The 19,140-nt window shown below is 57.6% G+C and overlaps 9 protein-coding genes across 9 annotated transcripts; 6 read left to right on the top strand and 3 right to left on the bottom strand.

The window, feature by feature from the left end:
- Positions 1-150: 150 nt before the first annotated feature.
- J3D65DRAFT_28111 (XPG domain containing-domain-containing protein) lies at positions 151-2,554 on the top strand. The gene is made up of 2 exons (XM_066795074.1): positions 151-504; positions 579-2,554. The coding sequence occupies exons 1-2, from the start codon at positions 221-223 to the stop codon at positions 2,338-2,340; spliced, it is 2,046 nt and encodes a 681-aa protein (XP_066659854.1). The 5' UTR covers positions 151-220; the 3' UTR covers positions 2,341-2,554.
- On the bottom strand, positions 2,555-3,798 carry J3D65DRAFT_28228 (uncharacterized protein). Its single transcript, XM_066795088.1, has one exon. The coding sequence runs from the start codon at positions 3,588-3,590 to the stop codon at positions 2,769-2,771; it is 822 nt and encodes a 273-aa protein (XP_066659853.1). The 5' UTR covers positions 3,591-3,798; the 3' UTR covers positions 2,555-2,768.
- Positions 3,799-4,316: 518 nt separating this feature from the next.
- Positions 4,317-7,245, bottom strand: J3D65DRAFT_610161 (uncharacterized protein). Its single transcript, XM_066798773.1, has 3 exons — positions 5,736-7,245; positions 4,885-5,687; positions 4,317-4,834 (listed from the first exon to the last, which is right to left on the bottom strand). Exons 1-3 carry the CDS (start codon positions 6,938-6,940, stop codon positions 4,764-4,766), a joined length of 2,079 nt encoding a protein of 692 aa, XP_066659852.1. The 5' UTR covers positions 6,941-7,245; the 3' UTR covers positions 4,317-4,763.
- Positions 7,246-7,424: 179 nt separating this feature from the next.
- J3D65DRAFT_610159 (60S ribosomal protein eL8) lies at positions 7,425-8,748 on the top strand. Its single transcript, XM_066798772.1, has 4 exons — positions 7,425-7,467; positions 7,696-7,770; positions 7,826-8,335; positions 8,389-8,748. The coding sequence occupies exons 1-4, from the start codon at positions 7,465-7,467 to the stop codon at positions 8,587-8,589; spliced, it is 789 nt and encodes a 262-aa protein (XP_066659851.1). The 5' UTR covers positions 7,425-7,464; the 3' UTR covers positions 8,590-8,748.
- Positions 8,749-8,898: 150 nt separating this feature from the next.
- J3D65DRAFT_610155 (uncharacterized protein) lies at positions 8,899-10,558 on the top strand. Its single transcript, XM_066798771.1, has one exon. It carries the CDS (start codon positions 9,228-9,230, stop codon positions 10,485-10,487), a length of 1,260 nt encoding a protein of 419 aa, XP_066659850.1. The 5' UTR covers positions 8,899-9,227; the 3' UTR covers positions 10,488-10,558.
- A 593-nt stretch (positions 10,559-11,151) lies between these two features.
- On the top strand, positions 11,152-13,306 carry J3D65DRAFT_546442 (Alpha/Beta hydrolase protein; the record flags this gene model as incomplete). The annotated part of the gene is made up of 2 exons (XM_066796816.1): positions 11,152-11,447; positions 11,500-13,306. 2 exons carry the CDS (start codon positions 11,152-11,154, stop codon positions 13,304-13,306), a joined length of 2,103 nt encoding a protein of 700 aa, XP_066659849.1.
- A 175-nt stretch (positions 13,307-13,481) lies between these two features.
- Positions 13,482-14,473, top strand: J3D65DRAFT_28026 (uncharacterized protein). The gene has a single exon (XM_066795060.1). It carries the CDS (start codon positions 13,658-13,660, stop codon positions 14,234-14,236), a length of 579 nt encoding a protein of 192 aa, XP_066659848.1. The 5' UTR covers positions 13,482-13,657; the 3' UTR covers positions 14,237-14,473.
- A 307-nt stretch (positions 14,474-14,780) lies between these two features.
- Positions 14,781-16,016, top strand: J3D65DRAFT_643620 (uncharacterized protein; the record flags this gene model as incomplete). Its single annotated transcript, XM_066802094.1, has 2 exons — positions 14,781-15,000; positions 15,031-16,016. 2 exons carry the CDS (start codon positions 14,781-14,783, stop codon positions 16,014-16,016), a joined length of 1,206 nt encoding a protein of 401 aa, XP_066659847.1.
- A 34-nt stretch (positions 16,017-16,050) lies between these two features.
- Positions 16,051-18,193, bottom strand: J3D65DRAFT_610149 (metallopeptidase family M24). Its single transcript, XM_066798770.1, has 3 exons — positions 17,876-18,193; positions 16,909-17,780; positions 16,051-16,843 (listed from the first exon to the last, which is right to left on the bottom strand). The coding sequence occupies exons 1-3, from the start codon at positions 18,029-18,031 to the stop codon at positions 16,324-16,326; spliced, it is 1,548 nt and encodes a 515-aa protein (XP_066659846.1). The 5' UTR covers positions 18,032-18,193; the 3' UTR covers positions 16,051-16,323.
- Positions 18,194-19,140: the final 947 nt, after the last annotated feature.

Here is a 19,140-nt window from a genome sequence, read left to right as displayed (position 1 = left end):
CGATTGTGAACCTCTAGCTGGCACGTTTGTTTCAATCTGATTTCAAGATGTCCGCGCATTCAGAATAGGAGCAGAAAATATCTCCTGCAGTTGGAATGCGTAACTGCACCATTTGTGCCATCAACTTCCTAGTTTGGCCTAGCGCCACACAGTTTTGCCGACCGATGCACTCAACGCCAACTGCAGCGTCCAGTTTCATTCTCAACACCAAACCCTCGACATGGGAATTCCCCGCCTCCTGCTCACGCTGCAGGATCATGGCTCGGGCGTCGAGCTTGGGACGGCCCCAGCGGCTGCAGCACCCGGGGACGCGTTCGACCTGCCCCAGGACAGAAAAGGCCAGGTCGTGATAGACGGTCCAGGCCTTGCGTACTATGCTTACGAGCGAGCGTTCGCGGCACGATCTCACGGGCGAAATGCGCTCGAAGCGATGCCTTCGTACGGGGAAGTCGGGGCCGTTGCGGAAGATTTTCTGACGGTGCTGGAGAGGCACGGATTGGCCCTGTGAGTATCTGCGAGCAGGACGGCGAGTGGCAATCTTGAAGCGATCATCGGAACCTGATTGACTGAGTTGAAAGAGCAGCAATCTTCTTCGATGGGTTGCTACCTGAGGCGAAACGCGAGACGCGCATCAGCCGCCTGCAGTCTTACACAAACCAGCTCGCCAGGTTTCGAGCGTCGAATCCGGACGGCCTGCCAGTGAGCAGGGTCACCGCTCGGCCAGTCGATTTTGGACAGTATCGCTCTACTCCCGAACGACTGCGAGGACTTCCCGCAAGCCCGTTCTTGGTGCCGGCTGTCATTGACCATCTCAATGGAAGTCGCTTCAGCAAATATGTCTCGGTGGTCCCGGCCGAAGCAGACGTCTTCTGCGCGGACCTCGTCGGCTCTCTGTCCAAGTCCACAGACTGTTGGCTCGTGTCCAATGATTCTGACCTGTTGATACACGACCTTGGCGCAACTGGCTCCGTTTTGCGCTTCCCTGATATCAGCGTCTCGACATTGCCCGGCCGCTCGTTGCTCAAAGGCTTCGCATACTGTCCATCCAAGATTTCAAAGACGCTGGATCTGCGTTCATTGCAGCCATTTGGATTTGCGCTTCAGCAAGATCCCCATCGCTCGCTACAGCAGTGTGTCCGGGTTGCCAAAAAGCTGGATGAAAATGACGAAGCGTATAGAGCGTTCCTGAAAGAGTTTGAGCCGCTGCCTGCATCCTACAAGGTGGAGCAAGGAGCACTTGAACAACTTGAACCATCTGCTCTGGAAGCTGGTGCATCTCAAGACGCACATGCCGAATTGGCAAGCCATCTCCTCAAACTGGATCCCCGCGTCTCCGAACTCATTCACCAAATCGGGTACCCCTTCACTGCTGCTTCACCCCCTGCGAACCCTGGTCCTAAGAGTTGCCACATCTACCTCCCCTTTCTCATCGAAGACCCCGCCCGCGCATCCGCCTGGCGCATCTCGGCGCCATTGCGCCAGCTTTGCTACGGACTTCTCGCCCGCTTCCTCCCGCCGTCGTCGCAAATTGTCGAATTCACGCGGCGTGGGGCGCGCGTCGTCGGAGACGAAGTGGACCTTGCCAACGCTACTCCTGACGAGCTGGCGCAGGGTGAAAACGCCTGGCAGTCATCCATGTCGACTCTAAGGGAAAGCATGAGCACAGGCGGCGCGTTTTCCGACAATCCTACGCTTTTCTGGAAGCTGTTCGCTGTCGAGTATCTCTGTAACGAGCTGGTAGCTGCCGGCGAGCAGCAGCAGCTACCCACGCGCTCTGAGGTCCTCCGTCTTCTGCGCGGCCCGTTGCGCAGTGATGGCAGAAACGGCAGAGAAGATGTGGTATCCTGGGATGCTACCCATCGCGCCGCGCAATGGCATGGCGTGCTTTACTCTCTCCGCATGGTCCGCCAGATCTTCAACCTCTACCTCTCAGCGGTTGAGGCGCATGAACAGGCTAAGCCAGCTTTGGGTGTGATGACTCAAGATGTCGTCAGCGAGGTTGCCGTACACACGAACAATATACCGCCTGTGTCTTTTATGTTCGACGCGCTGGAGACGGAGAGCCTGAGTTCCCTCGGTTCTTCAATTGTCAGTGAGGATGAGTTGGCCATAGCCATCAGCCAGCTGCCCAATTTGGCCGAGGAAGACGACGAGGATCAGACAGCTAGGGGTCGGGGTGGGAAGAAAAAGAAGAAAAAGGAGAGCCGAAAGAGGCAAAGGGGGAGTGAGGTTGCGGAGCCGTCGGCCTCGCAGAAGCGCGTCCTTCCCGTGAATCAACACACGGCGGGGAATAGATTCGGATTTCTGGATGCGCTAGGAGAGGGGGAGGGGAGTGACTGAGAATCATTGAGCACTACACACTCGCGACAGGGTGCTGACTCGGAGGGAGAGGTATATGAGTAGAGGAGCACTGGTATAGACAGGCACCAAAGAATTGCGAGACAAAAGCCCCAATCCGCATTCGAGTTTTGTGGCGGTGAGTGATACATCAACGAGGACCACCGCCGAGTTCTATATGATAAGCTCCCAAAGGAGATACAAACCATGAACAGTTATTTTGCTAGCTGCTGCTGCCGCCGCTGCTATACCAGGAAATAGAACAGCACTTCTCACCACCCTGCCCCACCGTTGCCGACAGACTCCATGCCTTTGGCTGACTTTGAAAGGGAAAAAACCGGCTCCATGACTGCCCTAACACTCACTACTTTACTCTGCTCGTTCGATCGAATCCCGACTTGCTCGCTTGCCAAACACCTACTCTTCCCATCTTAGACGTCTTCTCGGAACATGCTCCTACGCTCACTAGCCGCACTGTCGCCCGAAGCCTGCTGTGGTTGATTCCTGCCACCCACGCTCGTATCAATCGGTCGCGGACTGACGCCCCGCAAGCCCATGTCGCTCCTCTCGGCCGTGTCGCCAAACGGGTCGCTGCCCGCCGTCGTCGTCCGGCCCAGCTCCTCTCCTCCGTACCGGTCGTCGAGCTCCCTCGACCTGCTGCGGCCCCGTTCGACGGCTCCTCCTCCGTACCCGCTGTCGCCCAGGTCGACCCGGCTCTGCGCCGCGTACGCATTGCCGCCGTACCCTCCCGCCATGGTGTAGCCCGCGCCGCTGTACGCCGTCGGCTCGTGCAGTCCCAACTCTTGCTCCTCGTAGTAGGCCTCGTTGCCGACGCGGGTATCCCACGCCTCGTCCGGATCGAGGCCTCGCGCCCCGCCTCGCGCCGTGCTTCCTCCGCCGAATCCACCGCTGCCAGCTCCGGGTGCTGGGGCTCCAGCGCCGCCGCCTACTACGCCGGCCTCCTCGTAGGCTCCAGCAGCGTACCGCTCGCGGGCGGGGTCGCCGCGTCTGTTGCGGCGGTTCTTGAGCGCCGCCATCTTGTCGTTGACCCAGCCGACGATGCCACCGGGGGCGGGAGCCGGCAGCGCCGAAGCGGCGACGCTGGAGCGCGACGAGTCGCGCGCAAACGGGTTGAGTGACGGAGGGGGCAGTCCCAGGCGCTTGGCTCGTAGGCGCACCCACACGGTGTAGCCGGCAAAGGTGGCGCCGATGAGGAGGATGACGACGAGGAAGAAGACGCCGATGCCAGACATGGTGGTGGCTGTGGATATGTCTGCAGGTGTGCCGGCTTGTGGATTCTAAGCGATAGAACGCTTGGGTATGGGTGTAGAGAGCTTCAAGGTCGGAAAGATCGGCAACGGTGGTAAGGCTTTAGACGGCTGTAGGACGGTTGGAGGCGTGGATACGGCGGAAGTCGAGGAAGAAAGTAATCTTGAACATGGACGAGAAAGGGTGCGGCGATCGGAGAGCAGGAAAGTGGGTAGGCTGCAGGTAAGATTGCCCGGAAACGTCGGCGGGTGATTGGCGTGGGAAGCCGGAAGATGGGGAGCTCGTGGGTTCAGCTCAGCAGCTGAGGCTAGTGCTGCAGCTGGGTGGTCGCGATGGTGAAAAACGGGCGACGTGACAAGTGGCGTGTGGGCGTAAGGGACTTGACTTGGGGTGGGTGAAGATGACGGTGGAGCTGGAGGAAGTCAGGTCCAGTTGGGTTGACCTGAAACAGCTCCAGGCCCCGTCGAGTCGACTCGGGCTGCCCGCCTGCCTCGCCATTGGCTGCGGTCAGGCGGCAAGGTCAAGGACTGACTCTCTCCTACAGAACCGTTAACAAGTCTTTTGAGCCTCGATATTCATTCCATTGCTCCAATTTCCAGCTGTGACGCAACAAGGTAATGTCTGGGGACCTGGCTTGGCCTGCCCTGTGCTTGTTCAGGCACATCTGTCGATCACTGCGGGGCATCCAACGACACATCGGCATGACAGAAACTCTACTTCGGTGATTTAACGTGGAGAAATCCACGACTGGACTTTGACTGACAAGATAAAGATGGAGGCCTTCAAGCTGGACTTCCACGCCGAGGCTTCAAATGTCTCTCCCACCTCAAACGGAAGAAATCCTGATCGCACGTGGAAGCGATCCATTTTAGGCCTTCCCGACGCATCCAACCCATTTGAAGGGAGAAACAAAACACCCCCCTTTTACTCCATGCCTGAGTCCGAGAGGAAATTCAAGCTCTCGCACCAATAAATGTCTGCTAACCCCATGCTCCGGCCCTGTTTCGACTTTTGCGGGTGAGAGACGCGTGTCCCATTTTCTCACTTGATATCATGTTTGTTGCAGTCCGCGTCGTGAGTAAATCGTAAAAGCATACCGCCATCGCCTCCCGTAAGAGTGCATCTTGGTATTTGACGCCGTGACCTATACAAAACTGCTAATGCCCCGGCCGGCTACCAGGGCGAGACCGTCTCATGTTTTCTTTACATTCGTTGCAATACCAGCTCGCTGCTTGACATTAGCAGTGACAACACAGAGTGCGGACCAGAGAGACGTACCTTTCTTGTTGGGCTCTTTCGTGATGCCAACACAGGCATAATGGAACCACTGTCTTGTACAGTTTGGATTGTCGCAGCCAATCATCTCTCCGTAAGAGACTCCATTACAGTAGCAGAACCGTTCTTGGTCGCCGTCCTCGTCTTCTTCGGCAACCTCGTCTTCCAAATCTGGGCCAGAGACTATGCCGCTTCCGTCGCCAACGTTGTGAGGTCGTGTCTGCAACGCGGGGCCTGTCTTCTTGTGCGAACGCTTCTGTGTGGGATGAGATGTCAATGGTACGTTGGACTCGGATGACGCATGACTGCTGCCATTGTTGCGCGTGCTGCGGCTTCTGGCCATGGTCACATCTGATGGGAATGCGCCGATGACGGGAGTAGCTGTCTTTGATTGACGTCCAGCTCCCCGCGTCACAATGTTTTGCGCAGGGGTGCCTGGACCTTCTTGATTCTCGGGCTCCTCTCGCTTCATGCTACTGCGGTCAGGCAGAGCATCGTTGCCAGTAGGCGCTGGCTCCAGGGGCACCGGCGCGACTGGCAAAGGAGGCCCTGGAACCGTGTACCCCGCGCTTGGCTCTGTTTCTGTAGGAATTGCTGTGCCATTGACAGGTCTGTTCGAAGCCGATGATCCAGGGCGGTTGCGAGTCGCGTCTTGGGCGTTCGAATTTGAGTTTATAGAATTTGTTGTCGAGTTTTGACGGGCTCGTGCTGATTGAGGCCGCTGACCGTTGGATGCTAGCGCCGAAAAGTTGCCAACCACTGGAGAAGACGGGACTTGTGGGGACTGTGCGCCTACATGTTGGTTCCTTGGACCAGTCAGCTTCAGGTCTGCGCTTTCATTCGGAAAATCGTACCTCTTCTTCGTGGCTCCGGGAGCTGGTGCTGCCCGGGGCCTCTTTTTTGGCCCTTCCACAGCCGGTGTCTCCCTCGGACTCGCGCGGCCAATGTGCGCATTGTTGATTGCCCCGCTGAGCGAACGCTCCATTACTGGAGCTGCCGCGGCCGCCTTTTCTGTTTTGCGTCTCTTGGCCGGTTGCTCTGGGCCATTCAAAATGCCCAAGCCGTAGGTCCGCGCATCTGGAGGACCTAATGGCTGGGCCGCCTTTTTACCGCGGTTCGTAGGTGCTTTCTTTGGTGGCCGAACATCCTCAAAGTCAGCGACTCCGTAGTGGTGGTGGCGGCTCTTTTGTTTCGCCATGACCGCCTCTCGTCGAGCCTCGCTTCGACTGGCAGCAATGTCACCTTCGTGGACTGCCGCAGCTGCTGCGGCCAGATTGTTGGCAGCAGCGACTTCGCGCCTCGACCGCTCATTTGTCGTCTTCTTCTTGTTTTCATCGCCATCTTTGTATGCCCAGTGGGAGAAACTGCCATATCTCGCCTCGAAGCTGAGCTCCTCATCAATGTGTTGGAAGGAGCTGTCCATTCGCGATAGTTGTTTGTCCATGGTTTGGTTGGCGCTCGACAAGACCGCATTCTTCTCGTCGAGCATGGAGCACATTTGGGAAAGATGGTACCGAAAACGCAAGAACAGTTCTCGCCGAGCCGTTATGGCTCTTTCGCTCATGATGTCTTCATCGTTGGCGCTCTCGATGAGCTCAGCGGCTTGCTGCTGGTTGGTGGGCGGTTGGTCGTGCCCGACAGAGCCAGCAACACTGCCATTGGCGCTATTGTTTCCCGCTGTATTCGGTACGTTTCTCGCGGCGAGTCGCGCTTCGCGGCGTGTGGGGGCTTGGAGTTGGACGACGGCGTCGGCAATGTTCTGAAGGTCTTGATCTGGCTGATGGGTTTTGGCTTCGACTTCCTTGAGCATCGAAAAATGCTTCATGGCCTCTTTGGGCAAAGCAGTTATCGAGTCGGTAAAGTGTGTAATAGCAGGAAAGAAGCCGGGCGTGGAGTTGGTGGTCGAGGCAGTGTCGGCGGCTCCCATTGTACCGCGACCGAAGGGTCGAGCATAGTAGTTGGCAGGACGTGTGGTGGTGGTGCGTTGCTGGCGAGCTGACTGACGTCGATTCGGAGCTGTGTGGGCAGCGCCAGACTCCCTCATGTTGGACGACTTCATGGTGTGCTCCGTGACGTGTTGACCCTCTTGGCTGGAGCTGAACAGTACGCGCTGGAGGGCGTCGGTGGTGTTGGGGCAGGGTCGACAGATTTGGAGAATCAAAAGTGAGCCCAAGCTGACATGGCGCGTGACGGAGGGCTTTCAGGTCGCGTCTGGAGGTGGAAGAGGACAAGAGCGCAAATGTTGCGCACACAAGATGGCTCGCTCCAGTTCGGCGGATGACCGAGACGAACGACAGCGGCGATTAGACACGAGCCACCCACCTCAGCGCCAGCGCCAGCGCCAGCACCAGGGCAGGACACCTCCTTAGGGCAGCACCCCCCGGCCGTCTCCCGCCCGCTGGCGGTGGCAGAATTCGTAGCGTGGGCCGAGGGCGGTGAGCCGCCCACCCAGGCTAATCCTGTTTGGACTAAGCGAGGCCGTGCGAAGTCCACACAAACCTTCGCGCTTCGTCCGCCAGACTTCTCGTTCTCTCCTCCACCCACGACGACATTTGTCCTACGACCGCCCATCGACAAACCAAAATGGTAAGCTACTGCTACGCTTGATCGTCTTCGGACAAAGTCTGCATGGCCTCTGCCGTCTTTGCACTGCTTCTGCAGTCGACGCGCACGCCGCAGCAATTTTCCGTCTCGTCATCGGCTCCGGCCGTTTGGCGTTGGCGATGATTTGGCTTGAGCAACGGAGCGCAGAAATGCCTCCTACAGCTCTTTAGAGATGAAGGATCAGTGTGCTGATTCTTGTCTCAATGACAGCCTCCTAAGTCGGGAAAGAAGACCGCCCCTGCGCCGTTCTCGTCGGGCAAGGCTGGCTCCAAGAAGCAGGCCAAGGTGAGTAACACCTCTCTACTACCGAGACATCGTCGAGTACTGACAATTCCAACAGAACCCTCTCCTCGAGAAGCGCCCCCGCAACTATGGCATCGGTCAGGACATCCAGCCCAAGCGCAACCTTTCGCGCATGGTGAAGTGGCCCGAGTACGTCCGCCTTCAGCGCCAGAAGAAGATCCTCAACCTTCGCCTGAAGGTTCCCCCTGCGATCTCCCAGTTCCAGCAGGTCCTCGACCGCAACACGGCCGCCCAGACCCTCAAGCTCCTCAACAAGTACCGTCCTGAGACCAAGGCCGAGAAGAAGGAGCGTTTGACCAAGGAGGCCACCGCCATTGCTGAGGGCAAGAAGAAGGAGGACGTCTCCAAGAAGCCCTACGCCGTCAAGTACGGTCTCAACCACGTTGTCGGCCTCATTGAGAACAAGAAGGCTTCTCTTGTCCTCATCCCCAACGACGTTGACCCCATCGAGCTGGTCATCTTCCTTCCCGCCCTCTGCCGCAAGATGGGTGTCCCCTACGCCATCATCAAGGGCAAGGCTCGTCTCGGAACGCTCGTCCACAAGAAGGTACGTTTCAATTCGCGCTGATGGTCGAAACAAACACTGACAACTCCAACTAGACCGCCGCCGTCGTCGCCCTCACCGAGGTCCGCTCTGAGGACAAGGCCGAGTTCTCCAAGGTCGTTTCCGCCATCAAGGAGGGCTACCTCGCCAAGAACGAGGAGTCCCGCCGCCACTGGGGTGGTGGTATCATGGGCTTCAAGGCCAACGCCAAGCAGGAGAAGAAGCGCAAGGCCGTTGAGAACGCCATCAAGATCTAAGCGGTCTAAAAAACTTTCAGTTCAAAAGATACCACAAAATGGAAATGGATTAACGGGTCATTGGCATGTCTTCCAATCAGTTTAGCGGGCGTTGGTGGAAACCGACGGAAATGTGAGCTACGTGCACTTCGAATGATTAGCGAAAGCATTCCATGGCCCTCATCGTGGACGCGCCGAAGTATCTGCTTCTCGGTCTTTTCGCCTTGTGTGACTGGGTGTCCTACTCAAAGGAATTGCACCCCTGCTGCCTAAGGTAGTCTTGTGCCCGTCTGCCGTGACCTTGGCCGCGGAGCCGTATTGCTTGAACAAGCTTGTAGCAACCACCGTGCTCTGTCGCCCAAATACGTTGGTTTGCTGATGTGTCGTAACATTGGAAGGTACTCGCTCACAGTTGGATCAGCAAAAATGCTCCAATTGACCCACAGCAAGAGGATGCCCTGAGTTGCGGGTGCGCCGGGAGTCGTCCCGCGATCGGACAGCTGACAGCGACCTGGGACCATTCATTCGCGCCTACCCGGAGTTCGTTCGCGCCCCGCTGCGTCATGTTCCCCACCTGTTCCATGCTCCGACTCGAGTTATAGGAGCATTTCCTCCCACTCCTGTTGCACGGAAAAGACCAAACAGCTTTCGAAAACTCAATGCCTCTAACGATACTGTCTGACGACGAAGTCAGGAGCTTGCTCCACTCCCTGACTCGGCAGGATGTACTCGAGATACAACAGTCCCTCGGAGACGCACTGCACTACTATTCGACGGCTTCAGCGGATGAAAATGACTGCTGCTCGAGCTATCAACCTCAAAGAACCCACATGAAGCGAAAGGACGGCTCCACCACTCTGTTCATGCCGGCTAGCAGCCAGTATGGATTAGGCGTCAAGATAGTCACCCTACCTGACCCTTCACTCTCGGCTTCATCAGAGACCAAAACATCGGAAGGTGACTCAGGCCACGATCTCACGGTTCCAAGAGGCTCTCTCACTCTGCTCGATGCTCACGGATTCCCCCGGGCTCTCATCAACGCCGAAGAGATTACCGCCTTCCGGACAGCTTTGGCATCGACGATGCTTTTCAAGAAGCGCCGCAACGTCCACGATGTCACCATCTTTGGGGCTGGCAAGCAAGCTTACTGGCATGCGCGCTTGGCGCTCCTGCTTCGCGGAGACGAAATCCACCACCTGAACATCATTGCCCGCACCTTTGACAGAGCAAAAGGATTAGTTCAGAAGCTGTACGACCCGGACAACAGCCCAAACGGCGGTGTCCACCGGCCCCAAACGGCAATCATCACGCCTGCGCATACCGAGTACGAGCGCTATCTCAAGTCCACCGTGCGGTCGTCGTCGGCCATTTTCATGACTACGCCGTCTCTGGAGCCTCTGTTTCCGGCCAGCTACTTGACCAACCATGAAGGCCGCAGAAAAGGAAGATATGTTGCAGCCATTGGAAGCTACAAGCCGCACATGTGCGAAATCCACCCAGACATTTTGCGCCAGGCTGTGGCGCCGCAGCACGGCCATCACTTCCACAAGCATGCCAAAGAGGGTGGAGCCATTGTTGTTGACAGCGTCGAGGCTTGTCTGCGTGAAGCTGGAGAGCTGATACAAGCAAAGCTCGAAGGACACGAGGTGGTGGAGTTGGGGGAGCTTCTGATGCTCAAGAGGCGCGACGCGGAGATCAAACAAAGCACGAGTGACAGCCAGTCGAGCACGGACGGCAGTGGCATCGAGGTCAAGAACAACAGGCCTGGAGAGAGTGACGGCGGATTACGAGACTGGCTCGAGCGAGGCAATGTTATTTACAAGTCTGTCGGTCTTGGGCTGATGGACGTGGTCGTCGGGGCAAACCTGGTGACTTTGGCTGACCAGAGAGCGGTGGGGACGAGGGTGGAAAAGTTTTGAGGGGCTGGAAGTTGCACAAGTCTAGCATGTGAAGGAGGATTTCTAGCATCAGAAATATATCCGCAAGCGTTTCATTCTCTTTCTTCTGCTGCGGGGGTTTTCGAGTGGTTGCGTAGGCGTGAGGTGGTGGCACGGCAACTCTTTCAGACGCAAGGATGCACAGGTCCAATGGCGGCCTCTTCCTCTGGTGGGTTCCTTGCCCTGGTGCAGCCGCAGCCGAACGCCCCCAGGATCCAACCCAAGTGCTGAAGCCGCGCCCGGCTCCCAGCTCCCAGCTCCGTGTCCCAGCTCCCCTCCCCTCCGCTTCCTCTCGACGGCTTTGTTCTTTGTGCTCCTCGCTCGTTCACCTCGCACACCGCTGCGGCCCAAACGCCAATGCTCTCTCTTTCGTCGGCCTCGCGGCGCTAGTCGGCAGGCATTGAACGGCGACGCGCGCCCTTCTCTCTTTTCCCTCTCACCCCCATCCCCTCCTTTGTGGCTGCGCTCGAGTCCGCTGGCCTGGGATAATACTCAAGTCATGGTGAGGTTATTGTTTGCCCTTCACGTCCTTTTCCCTATTCCATTTGTCCTCTTCTATCTGTTTTAATAATCTGCTGCCTCTCCAGTACTTCTTACATTCGTCGCCGGAGAGCTAACTGCTAGTGTTGGTCAGTTTTCGCCTGTCATGCTTTTCGCTCTGGCTCTGGCTCAGCTGCTTTCCTTCTCTGTTGCGCAATTCCCACCCGCCGTGACCTTTACCAACATCACGCGCTCGCCAACCAATTCCAACATTACCGTCTCATTCAAGTCGCCTGCCCCGGGCACTTGTACCACTGTTTTCGATTACCAAAAGCAGTATAGTGGTTACATTTCTCTCCCGCCGTTCACGCTTGCGCCAGTGCAGCAAGACTACCCGATCAATACGTTTTTTTGGTTTATCGAGTCGCGCGAAAATGCGTCGACTGCTCCCCTGACTATTTGGTAACTATTTCCCTGCACAGGCGTGGGTTCGTAGGGCTGAGTGGCTTTTTAGGCTCAATGGTGGACCCGGAAGTAGTAGCATGATTGGCTTGTTCGAGGAGACGGGACCGTGCAAAATAATTGAGCTGTCAGACGGATCCTTTGGAACTCAAGCTCGGACATGGGGATGGGACCGCAGTTCGAATGTTTTATTCATCGACCAGCCCGTTCAAGTCGGTCTTTCATACGACACGATCAGGAACGGCTCCCGCAACTTGCTGAGCAACGAATATGCCTTTCCCCCGGCCCAAGTACCCAGCGACCAACCGGCCTTTACCTTTTTGAACGGATCGTTTCCTAGTAACAATAGTGCAAACACGGCCAATACGTCCGAAATTGCCGCGCATACCATGTGGCACCTGTTGCAGGCTTTTTTGGACACTTTTCCACAATACAACCCTGGCGCCAGGCCAGACGGTGCCGTGGTCGATGCCACGGGTATCAACTTGTTTACTGAAAGCTACGGCGGCACGTATGGACCTGCTTTTGCGAGTCTTGTTGAAGAGAAGAATGCCATGAGGGCAAACGGGACAATTCCTTCCGAGTCAACATTGGAAATCAAGCTTACAACGCTTGGAATCATCAACGGCCTGGTTGACCAGTTGGTCCAAGTCCCCTCGAGTGCCACGTTTCCCACAAACAACACATACGGTCTGGATGTATATTCGACAACGGACACGCTCAACCTGCTCAATCTTTTGACTCAGACGGACGGCTGTGAGGACCAAATCAAGACATGCCGAAATGCATCTGAGATTTACGACCCAGATCTCGATGGCGGAGCCAACGCAGTAGATCAACTCTGCTATAAGACGCAATTGTACTGCAGCCAGGTCGAGTCCTTTTACGGTTCCCAGAATCGCAGCTACTACGATATCAGACGCAAGACTCCAGATGTCATTCCCAGTGGAAACTATCAAGAGTATTTGAACTACGCAAGCGTCCAGGAAAGCATCGGAGCTCGCGTCAACTATACAGAGAGCAGTAACCTGGTCCAGGCAGCCTTCATCTCCACCGGGGACAGTGCCAGGGCGCACTCTCTCGATGATCTGGCGTACCTCTTGGGACTGGGTGTCAGGGTCGCTCTCATCTATGGAGATGCCGATTACATATGCAACTGGGTCGGAGGCGAGGCGGTATCATTGCAGCTCGCGTCTCGAGTCCCTGCATATGCCGCAGGTTTTCCCGCGGCTGGATACGCCGAGATTGTCGTCAACAGCAGCTACGTTGGCGGAGCGGTGCGACAATATGGCAACCTGAGTTTTTCACGCATCTACGACGCTGGACACATGGTGCCTGCCTATCAACCAGAAACCGCATTTACCCTCTTCGCTCGCATCATTCAAGGCACGGAATTGTCAACGGGCGAAATCATTTCAAACAGCAGTGTATTCAGCAGCATCGGACCACAGAACACGACGCACACAAATAAGATACCGTCGACGACAGAGAGCGCCATCTGCTGGCTTCGAGCCATCGACACGACCTGCACCGAGGACCAGATCGGCTTGATGCTGCAAGGCAAAGGGACAGTCATCGGGGGCGCGTGGTACGAGGACAGAAACGACTACGAGGAACCCGCAACGACCGTCATGGCGGGCAAGCCGGGCACGCCGCTGCCCAGCAGCGCCAGCAGCAGCCTGAGCGTCGTTACCAGTAGCGGCGTCAGCAGCACCATCGAGCCGACGGGCGTCTACACGGCGACGGCCACGCCGACGAGCAGTAGCGGCGCAGACGCACGCGTGCATCATCACGGCGCCGGCACGGGAGCTGGCGTGGCTGCCGCAGCCGTTGCGCTGGTGGCTGGCTTCATGACCTAAGGTTGGCGGCGCATAGATTTGGGGAGGTGGGTCAGGCCGTCCCACCTCACCGCACCACCGCCACCACACTTTGCATTAATTGCATGAACCTGAGAAAATGCGCGTTGGACACGAGGAATGGCGTTTTTTTTCTGGCAGTCATCGGGACGGGTCGATGGCGTTTGAGCGTTGTTTTGACATTCTGCATGGCGGCGCATGACACATGGCAGACAGATAGATACCCCCCCTAACCGAACCAGCATCAGTCGTTCCGTACTCCTAGTATTATTATGTACCGAGTTTGTAATGTTGGGAATTTAAACGTGCAGAAACTCCTCCGTGTGTCCGTGTATCCATCCGTCCATCCTAGGAATGCTCCCAGTGCCGCCTCGTCAAGTCGTGAATCGTAGTATTACAACCGTCCGTCCGTCCGTCCGCAATCGTTCTCCGCCAAAGATATCCCAGGAAAGATCAAGCACTGCCGTCGGTAACCCTCTTCTTCTTGTGCGCCTTGTCGGCAGCCTTGGGCTGTTGTTGCTGGTCATCGTCGTCGGCAATCTCCTCGACGCGGCCCTGGGCGATGGCGGCAGGCTGCCTTTGCTGGGAGTTTGCGTGGTAGGGCAGGCGCTCGCGGCCGCGGGCGTCGTAGAAGCGGGTTTCTTGGACGGGCTGCTGGCCGAGGGTCTGGCTCGTGGTGCGGGTTGCGGAGCCCGTGGGGTTCGAGTGGGCCTCGCGCATGTAGGCTTGGCCGCGGGTTTGCTTGTTGGCGCCGCCGTTGTTGGTGGTGCTGCTGGACCACGACATGAAGGAGGACGAGGAGTAGGAAATGTTCCAGGAGCTCATGGTTGCGGTGGTTGGAGGTGTAGGTGTGGTGGTGGCTGCGTGTCTGTGCGGGTTGAGGGTTTGGTTAGGTTTGGTTTAGGTGAAGAAGAGGATGAAATCAGGCTTTGAATGGCGCAGGTTGTAGGTCGGTAGGTAGGTAAGCTGAGTAACACGGGTGGGCTGAGTTGTGGCTTTGTGGGACGGGACGTCGACCGATGTTTGAGGACTGGACTGGTGGTCACTTCAGGTTGGGTGTTGCAGGCAGGTGACGTAATATGGCTACTCTGGGGGTCCCTGCGCCAAGTGTGGCCAAGGTGGTGCCAGGACTGGCACACTACACAACGCGTTTCCCTGCAGCAAACCACAAATAAACGCCTGCAAAAGTCAAAGAGCCGCCTCCAGTCTCCCTCAGCTAACTACCTTATGCCATCCTCCCGATGCTCGTGTCAGGGCAAATAAGCGTCTTTCCCCCAGGGATGCTTTGGCCCCGCCCAACCCAACCGACAAACGCCCGCCCTTGCGCCGGCGATCCCCTTCTCAGGTTGCCAACCATGGAACGCTGCTCCCAATTCACTCGCCCTCCTAGCCTCTCAATCATTTCTGCATGCTCCATCGCACACATGATTCCTCCACTCCCTCTGTCCTCTCCCTCCTCCTCTGCTCGCGCGCCAGCATGCTGCTTGCCAGGCGGTCCACCCTGTCTCTCTTTACGCTCCTCGTCTTCGCTCTCTTCCTCGTATACCTCCACGCCGATCGCGTCCTGAACATCAACTCGCTCGAGCCCACCGTTGAACTCAAGTCCAACAAGCCCACCCGTCCGACATCTGCCCCCGTGGCTTCACACACAGCCGCCTCCCAAAAGCCTGCCCATGATGCTCTCCAGCAGGAGCCTCGTCCGCAACAGCCCTGGGTCCCCTCTCTAGAGAACGATCCCTTCAAGCCCGGCGTCCCCAAACCGAGCGGCAACTACTCGCGCGTCCTCGTCGTCCCACGCACCCACGATGAAGATGTATCGTGGATCAAGCAGGAGCTGCCCGACCTCGACACGGCCATTTACACCATGGACGACTGGTGGGCGACGCTCAGAGTCCCCAAGAACAAGGGCAGAGAGTCCATGGCCTACTTGACCTACATCATTGACCACTACGACAACCTGCCCGACGTCGTTCTCTTCTTCCACGCCCACAAGGTCGGCTGGCACAACCTGCTCATCTTGGGCCAGGACACGGCCGAGATGCTGAAGCGCCTGCGCAGCGAGCGCGTGTGGACCATGGGATACTTCCCAGCGCGCTGCGACCACAAGCCGGGATGCCCAGACTGGCTTCATCTGGACCGGCCCGAGGTCGACTTCAACGAGCATCTGCGCATGGAGGAAAAGTATTACACCCCGGAAATCTGGCGCCAGCTGCATCCGCCCGGCCTGGGCGGCTTGGGTGAGATTCACCGCACGCCTTCGGTGCTCAGCGCCCCCTGCTGCGCCCAGTTTGGAGTCTCCCGAGACCGCATCCGCGCCAATCCCAAAGAAATGTATGAGCATTATCGTAACTGGCTGCTCAACACCGACTTGGATGACCAGTACGCCGGCCGCATCATGGAGTATACGTGGCACTACATCTTCACGCGCCAGTATCAGTACTGCCCGTCGCCGCACACGTGCTACTGCGAGGGCTATGGCATTTGCTTTGGAAACCAGACCGTGTACGAAGAGTACAACAAGATGGAGGAGCGCCGCTGGGAAGTATGGGAGATCTTGGGCAAGCCAGCGCTCGACATGGCCGTCGAAATGGAGACGCGCCAGGAGCTTATCAACCTCGAAGCCGTCATGGAGCGCATGAAGAACGAGGCTCTCGAGAGGGGCAAGAGCGAAGATGCGAGGCGTGCAGAGCGCGAGAGGCTGCCGCTCTACTAATGAGTTTGGACGGTTCCATTTCCCCTTCTTCTTTCTCTTTGGTTCTTCTACACCTCTTTTAGTCACGCTCATGGAGGATAAAAGTCTTTCCCAACACCCTTTTACTCGTTCTTTTCAATATCTTACTAGACGGTGGCTTGACTGATGGATAGGACTTCCTTTGAACTTTTGTCCGTTTGCTCCAGATACCAGAATTGATGAAATTCATGACTAGGCTTTCGTTTGGAGAGGGCGCCAATTCCCGTCTTTGCCCCTTGGTAACACGCAAATTACACGGCAAATCCGACCGGACGCCTAGTTGAAGATCTCACGGCTCCCAAGGACTTCGCGCCCGCTGGCCCGTCAACAGCTCCGCCTCGCCGTCTTCCCGAACGAGGTAAATGTCCTCGTGCCGCACTCCAAACTTGTTGAGCATGTAGATGCCCGGCTCCGAGGTAAACGTCATGCCGGGCTTGAGCAACGTCTCGTGGTTGCCCTTGTTCAAGTACGGCGACTCGTGGGCCTTGATGCCGATTCCGTGGCCGACGCGGTGCGTAAACATATCGCCATAGCCAGCGTCGGTGATGACTTTCCGCGCGGCAATGTCCACGCTGGCGGCGGAGTTGTTGGGCTTGAACATCTTGGCCGACTCGGTCTGCGCTTCGAGCACAATGTCCCAGACTTTGAGCTTCTCGGCGTAGAGGCTCGGATCGGAGACGGGCTGGGAGGCCCAGCGGCTGGAGGAGAAGGTTGCCAGCGAGACGAGGCGTGTCCAAAGGGAAAGGTCGCGCCAGGTGGGGATGAAGAAGCTGCGGCAGATGTCGGAGGAGTAGCCAAGGTAGTGGGCGCTGTGGTCTGGTCAGTCGAACAGCTTCAAGGAGTTGAAGGGATGGAGAGGAGAGGATAAACTGACCCTACGTCAATTAAGACGACGCTCTCCTCCTTGAGCACCTTGCCGCCCGTCACAAACCCGCCATGCGGCAACGCGCCATTCTCCTCAAACAGAACGATATCAAAAAAGCTCTCAAACCCAATCGACGCGAGCGCAGCATCCAGCACGCCCATGACCTCATCCTCGATCAAGCCAGGCACCAAACACGGCCGCATGGCGCGCACCGCCTCGACCGTCCCCGTATTGACTGCACGCAGCGCCTCGACCTCGGCCGCGCTCTTGGTCTGCCGCACGGCCTCGACCTCGCGGGTCAAGCCGACCGTCTCGAACCCGTTGGCATCGAGCCCGCGCACGATGTAGTCGCGGATCTCGTCGTCGACCATGAGCTTGACGTCGCCGGACGGCGTGCGCGGCGCCGACGCGAACACGCCGCTCGCCAGCAGCGTCGCGTACGGGTTCCAGTGCTCCTCCCACCCGATGACCTCGAGCTGCTCTTCGGTTGCTGGGATGCCCAGCATGCGCACGCGGCCGACTTCGAAGCTTGGCGCCAGGAATATGCTGCGTGCTTTGACTTTCTGCTGCTCGTCATCACCGCTGGTGGTGTCGGTTGATGGCAGCACGACCATGAGCATAGGCCGCTCCTCGGGCTCCCACGGCTCCCAGTCGCGCTGCGAGATGTTGCCGTAGAACTGGAACGCGTAGCCCGGCTCCAGCACGTACGCGGCGACATCGGGATGGTGCGCGGCCAGCGCGGCGGCGAGACGGTCGCGCCGCTCGACGAACTCGGCGCCAGCGATGGGCGAGGCGGCGTCAAGGAATGACAGGTTGGCGTGCAGGTTGCGGGTTGTGCATTGCGAGACGCGCGAGATGGTGTGAGTGCGCGAGTGGTGCGTCTGCGTTGTGGAAGTCAGCTTTTGGCCGAACCTATTCAAGGGGGTGACTTGGGGGGATCGAGGGGGTCGTTTGCTGCGTCAGGGGGCCGACTGACGTAGATGAAGTGCGCGTACAGCGCTGCGAGAAGGACGGCGACGGCGACCTTGATGCGGAGCCACTTGCTTCTCCCGTCCTGCTGCTCTTCTCTCCATTGACCGCTTGTTTCACCCAGCAGCAGCGCCGTCTTCTCCCTTGCCGCGGTCCTCATCATCGTGTCTCGGCGAGCGTGAGTCTGTTACGGTGGTCGAACAAGCGTGATCAAAACAGCCACTGGCAAGAGAACTTCTTGTCTACGAAAATATTCCGCGCCAGGTCCCAGCGCTGGTATTTAGGATGGGCGGAGAGCGCGTCGGTCCCGCTGCGATGTAAGTTGTCGTCCAAGCTAGCATTCGCCCCGCTCCGCCCCCGCGCCCCTCCCTGTCCCTGGTCCTCTTCCCTGTTCCCCGGTCGTTGTCCTTCTTTTCCCCCCCTCGCGTCAGACCAAGACCGTTCCTGGGTGTGCCTGCAAAGAAAAAATAGTCGCGTCACGCTCAACTGCAGTCCTCCCACCACCGATGGATTACACCCTTACTTAAGTTTTCTAACTTCCTTCACGACATTGGATTTTTCTCATCTCCACATCCCTCGGCTTAACCAGGACTCAAACAACCCTCCGTATCCCATACGCCGGGTCTGTGTGCCTCAGACCATTCCTCATGTCATGTGTCTGTCTCTCTTCGTCCCTCTCCCGGCCAAACGATGCCACTCCCGATCTGCGCAACGCGCCTTCCGTATACTTTGAAGATGCCAGCACCGCTCGGCTCGCCATCCAACGTGCCGGCCCAGGTAAAAAGAATTCGGCTTCGCGCTTCGTCGGCCTTCTGCGTTAGTCGGGCCACATCTGTCTTATCTTGGCCGTCTTGAGAGCTATCTCTGTCGCTCTCTACCCCACTTTTTCGTCCCCGGATTGGCTCCCAGTCGACTGTTCCGTCGGCCTCTCGTGTTGTTGGCACAGCAGTGGCGCAGTGCAGGTCGAAACTCGAAAGTCATGATGGCTCCAGGGAGCATTCGTTCGCTTCCACAATTGCGCATAGGGAGCCGTCGCTCAGGGATTATCATTTCCTTTGACATCCACTATGGCAGGTTCTTTCAATCGCGGCAGCGCCTGTCATCGAGTGGCGGCGATTGCCATTGATGGATCGGCGGTTGGTCGGATTGATGGAGCTATCGAACTTAACGCGCCTTTTAAGGTGTTGCGGCGATACCGCGTCGCAGTCCTTCGTCCCGTCGGCGACGCTGCCCTTCTGGGGCGGGCCAGCGCGGGTGGTTCTGTTTAAAAGT

This window comes from Phyllosticta citribraziliensis, assembly GCF_038025025.1.
Source record: "Phyllosticta citribraziliensis strain CPC 17464 chromosome Unknown J3D65scaffold_1, whole genome shotgun sequence".
In the NCBI taxonomy this organism is placed as follows: Eukaryota; Fungi; Ascomycota; class Dothideomycetes; order Botryosphaeriales; family Phyllostictaceae; genus Phyllosticta; species Phyllosticta citribraziliensis.
Note: the sequence above shows the minus strand (reverse complement) of the source record. Positions and strands in the feature narration are given on the sequence as shown.

What these genes read in the sequence shown, in the direction of transcription:
- J3D65DRAFT_28111 (XM_066795074.1), top strand. Translation starts at nt 221, where the DNA reads ATGGGAATTCCCCGCCTCCTGCTCACGCTGCAGGATCATGGCTCGGGC. An exon ending in GAGAGGCACGGATTGGCCCT is followed by an intron (nt 505 to 578) that starts GTGAGTATCTGC and finishes CTGAGTTGAAAG; the next exon opens with AGCAGCAATCTTCTTCGATG.
- J3D65DRAFT_610159 (XM_066798772.1), top strand. An exon ending in GCTCCAAGAAGCAGGCCAAG is followed by an intron (nt 7,771 to 7,825) that starts GTGAGTAACACC and finishes CAATTCCAACAG; the next exon opens with AACCCTCTCCTCGAGAAGCG. An exon ending in GAACGCTCGTCCACAAGAAG is followed by an intron (nt 8,336 to 8,388) that starts GTACGTTTCAAT and finishes AACTCCAACTAG; the next exon opens with ACCGCCGCCGTCGTCGCCCT.
- J3D65DRAFT_610161 (XM_066798773.1), bottom strand. Translation starts at nt 6,940, where the DNA reads ATGAAGTCGTCCAACATGAGGGAGTCTGGCGCTGCCCACACAGCTCCG. An exon ending in CCCGGAGCCACGAAGAAGAG is followed by an intron (nt 5,688 to 5,735) that starts GTACGATTTTCC and finishes GACTGGTCCAAG; the next exon opens with GAACCAACATGTAGGCGCAC. An exon ending in GAAAGAGCCCAACAAGAAAG is followed by an intron (nt 4,835 to 4,884) that starts GTACGTCTCTCT and finishes AATGTCAAGCAG; the next exon opens with CGAGCTGGTATTGCAACGAA.
- J3D65DRAFT_28228 (XM_066795088.1), bottom strand. Translation starts at nt 3,590, where the DNA reads ATGTCTGGCATCGGCGTCTTCTTCCTCGTCGTCATCCTCCTCATCGGC.
- J3D65DRAFT_28026 (XM_066795060.1), top strand. Translation starts at nt 13,658, where the DNA reads ATGCTCCCAGTGCCGCCTCGTCAAGTCGTGAATCGTAGTATTACAACC.
- J3D65DRAFT_610155 (XM_066798771.1), top strand. Translation starts at nt 9,228, where the DNA reads ATGCCTCTAACGATACTGTCTGACGACGAAGTCAGGAGCTTGCTCCAC.
- J3D65DRAFT_610149 (XM_066798770.1), bottom strand. Translation starts at nt 18,031, where the DNA reads ATGATGAGGACCGCGGCAAGGGAGAAGACGGCGCTGCTGCTGGGTGAA. An exon ending in TGTACGCGCACTTCATCTAC is followed by an intron (nt 17,781 to 17,875) that starts GTCAGTCGGCCC and finishes TCCACAACGCAG; the next exon opens with ACGCACCACTCGCGCACTCA. An exon ending in GTCGTCTTAATTGACGTAGG is followed by an intron (nt 16,844 to 16,908) that starts GTCAGTTTATCC and finishes ACCAGACCACAG; the next exon opens with CGCCCACTACCTTGGCTACT.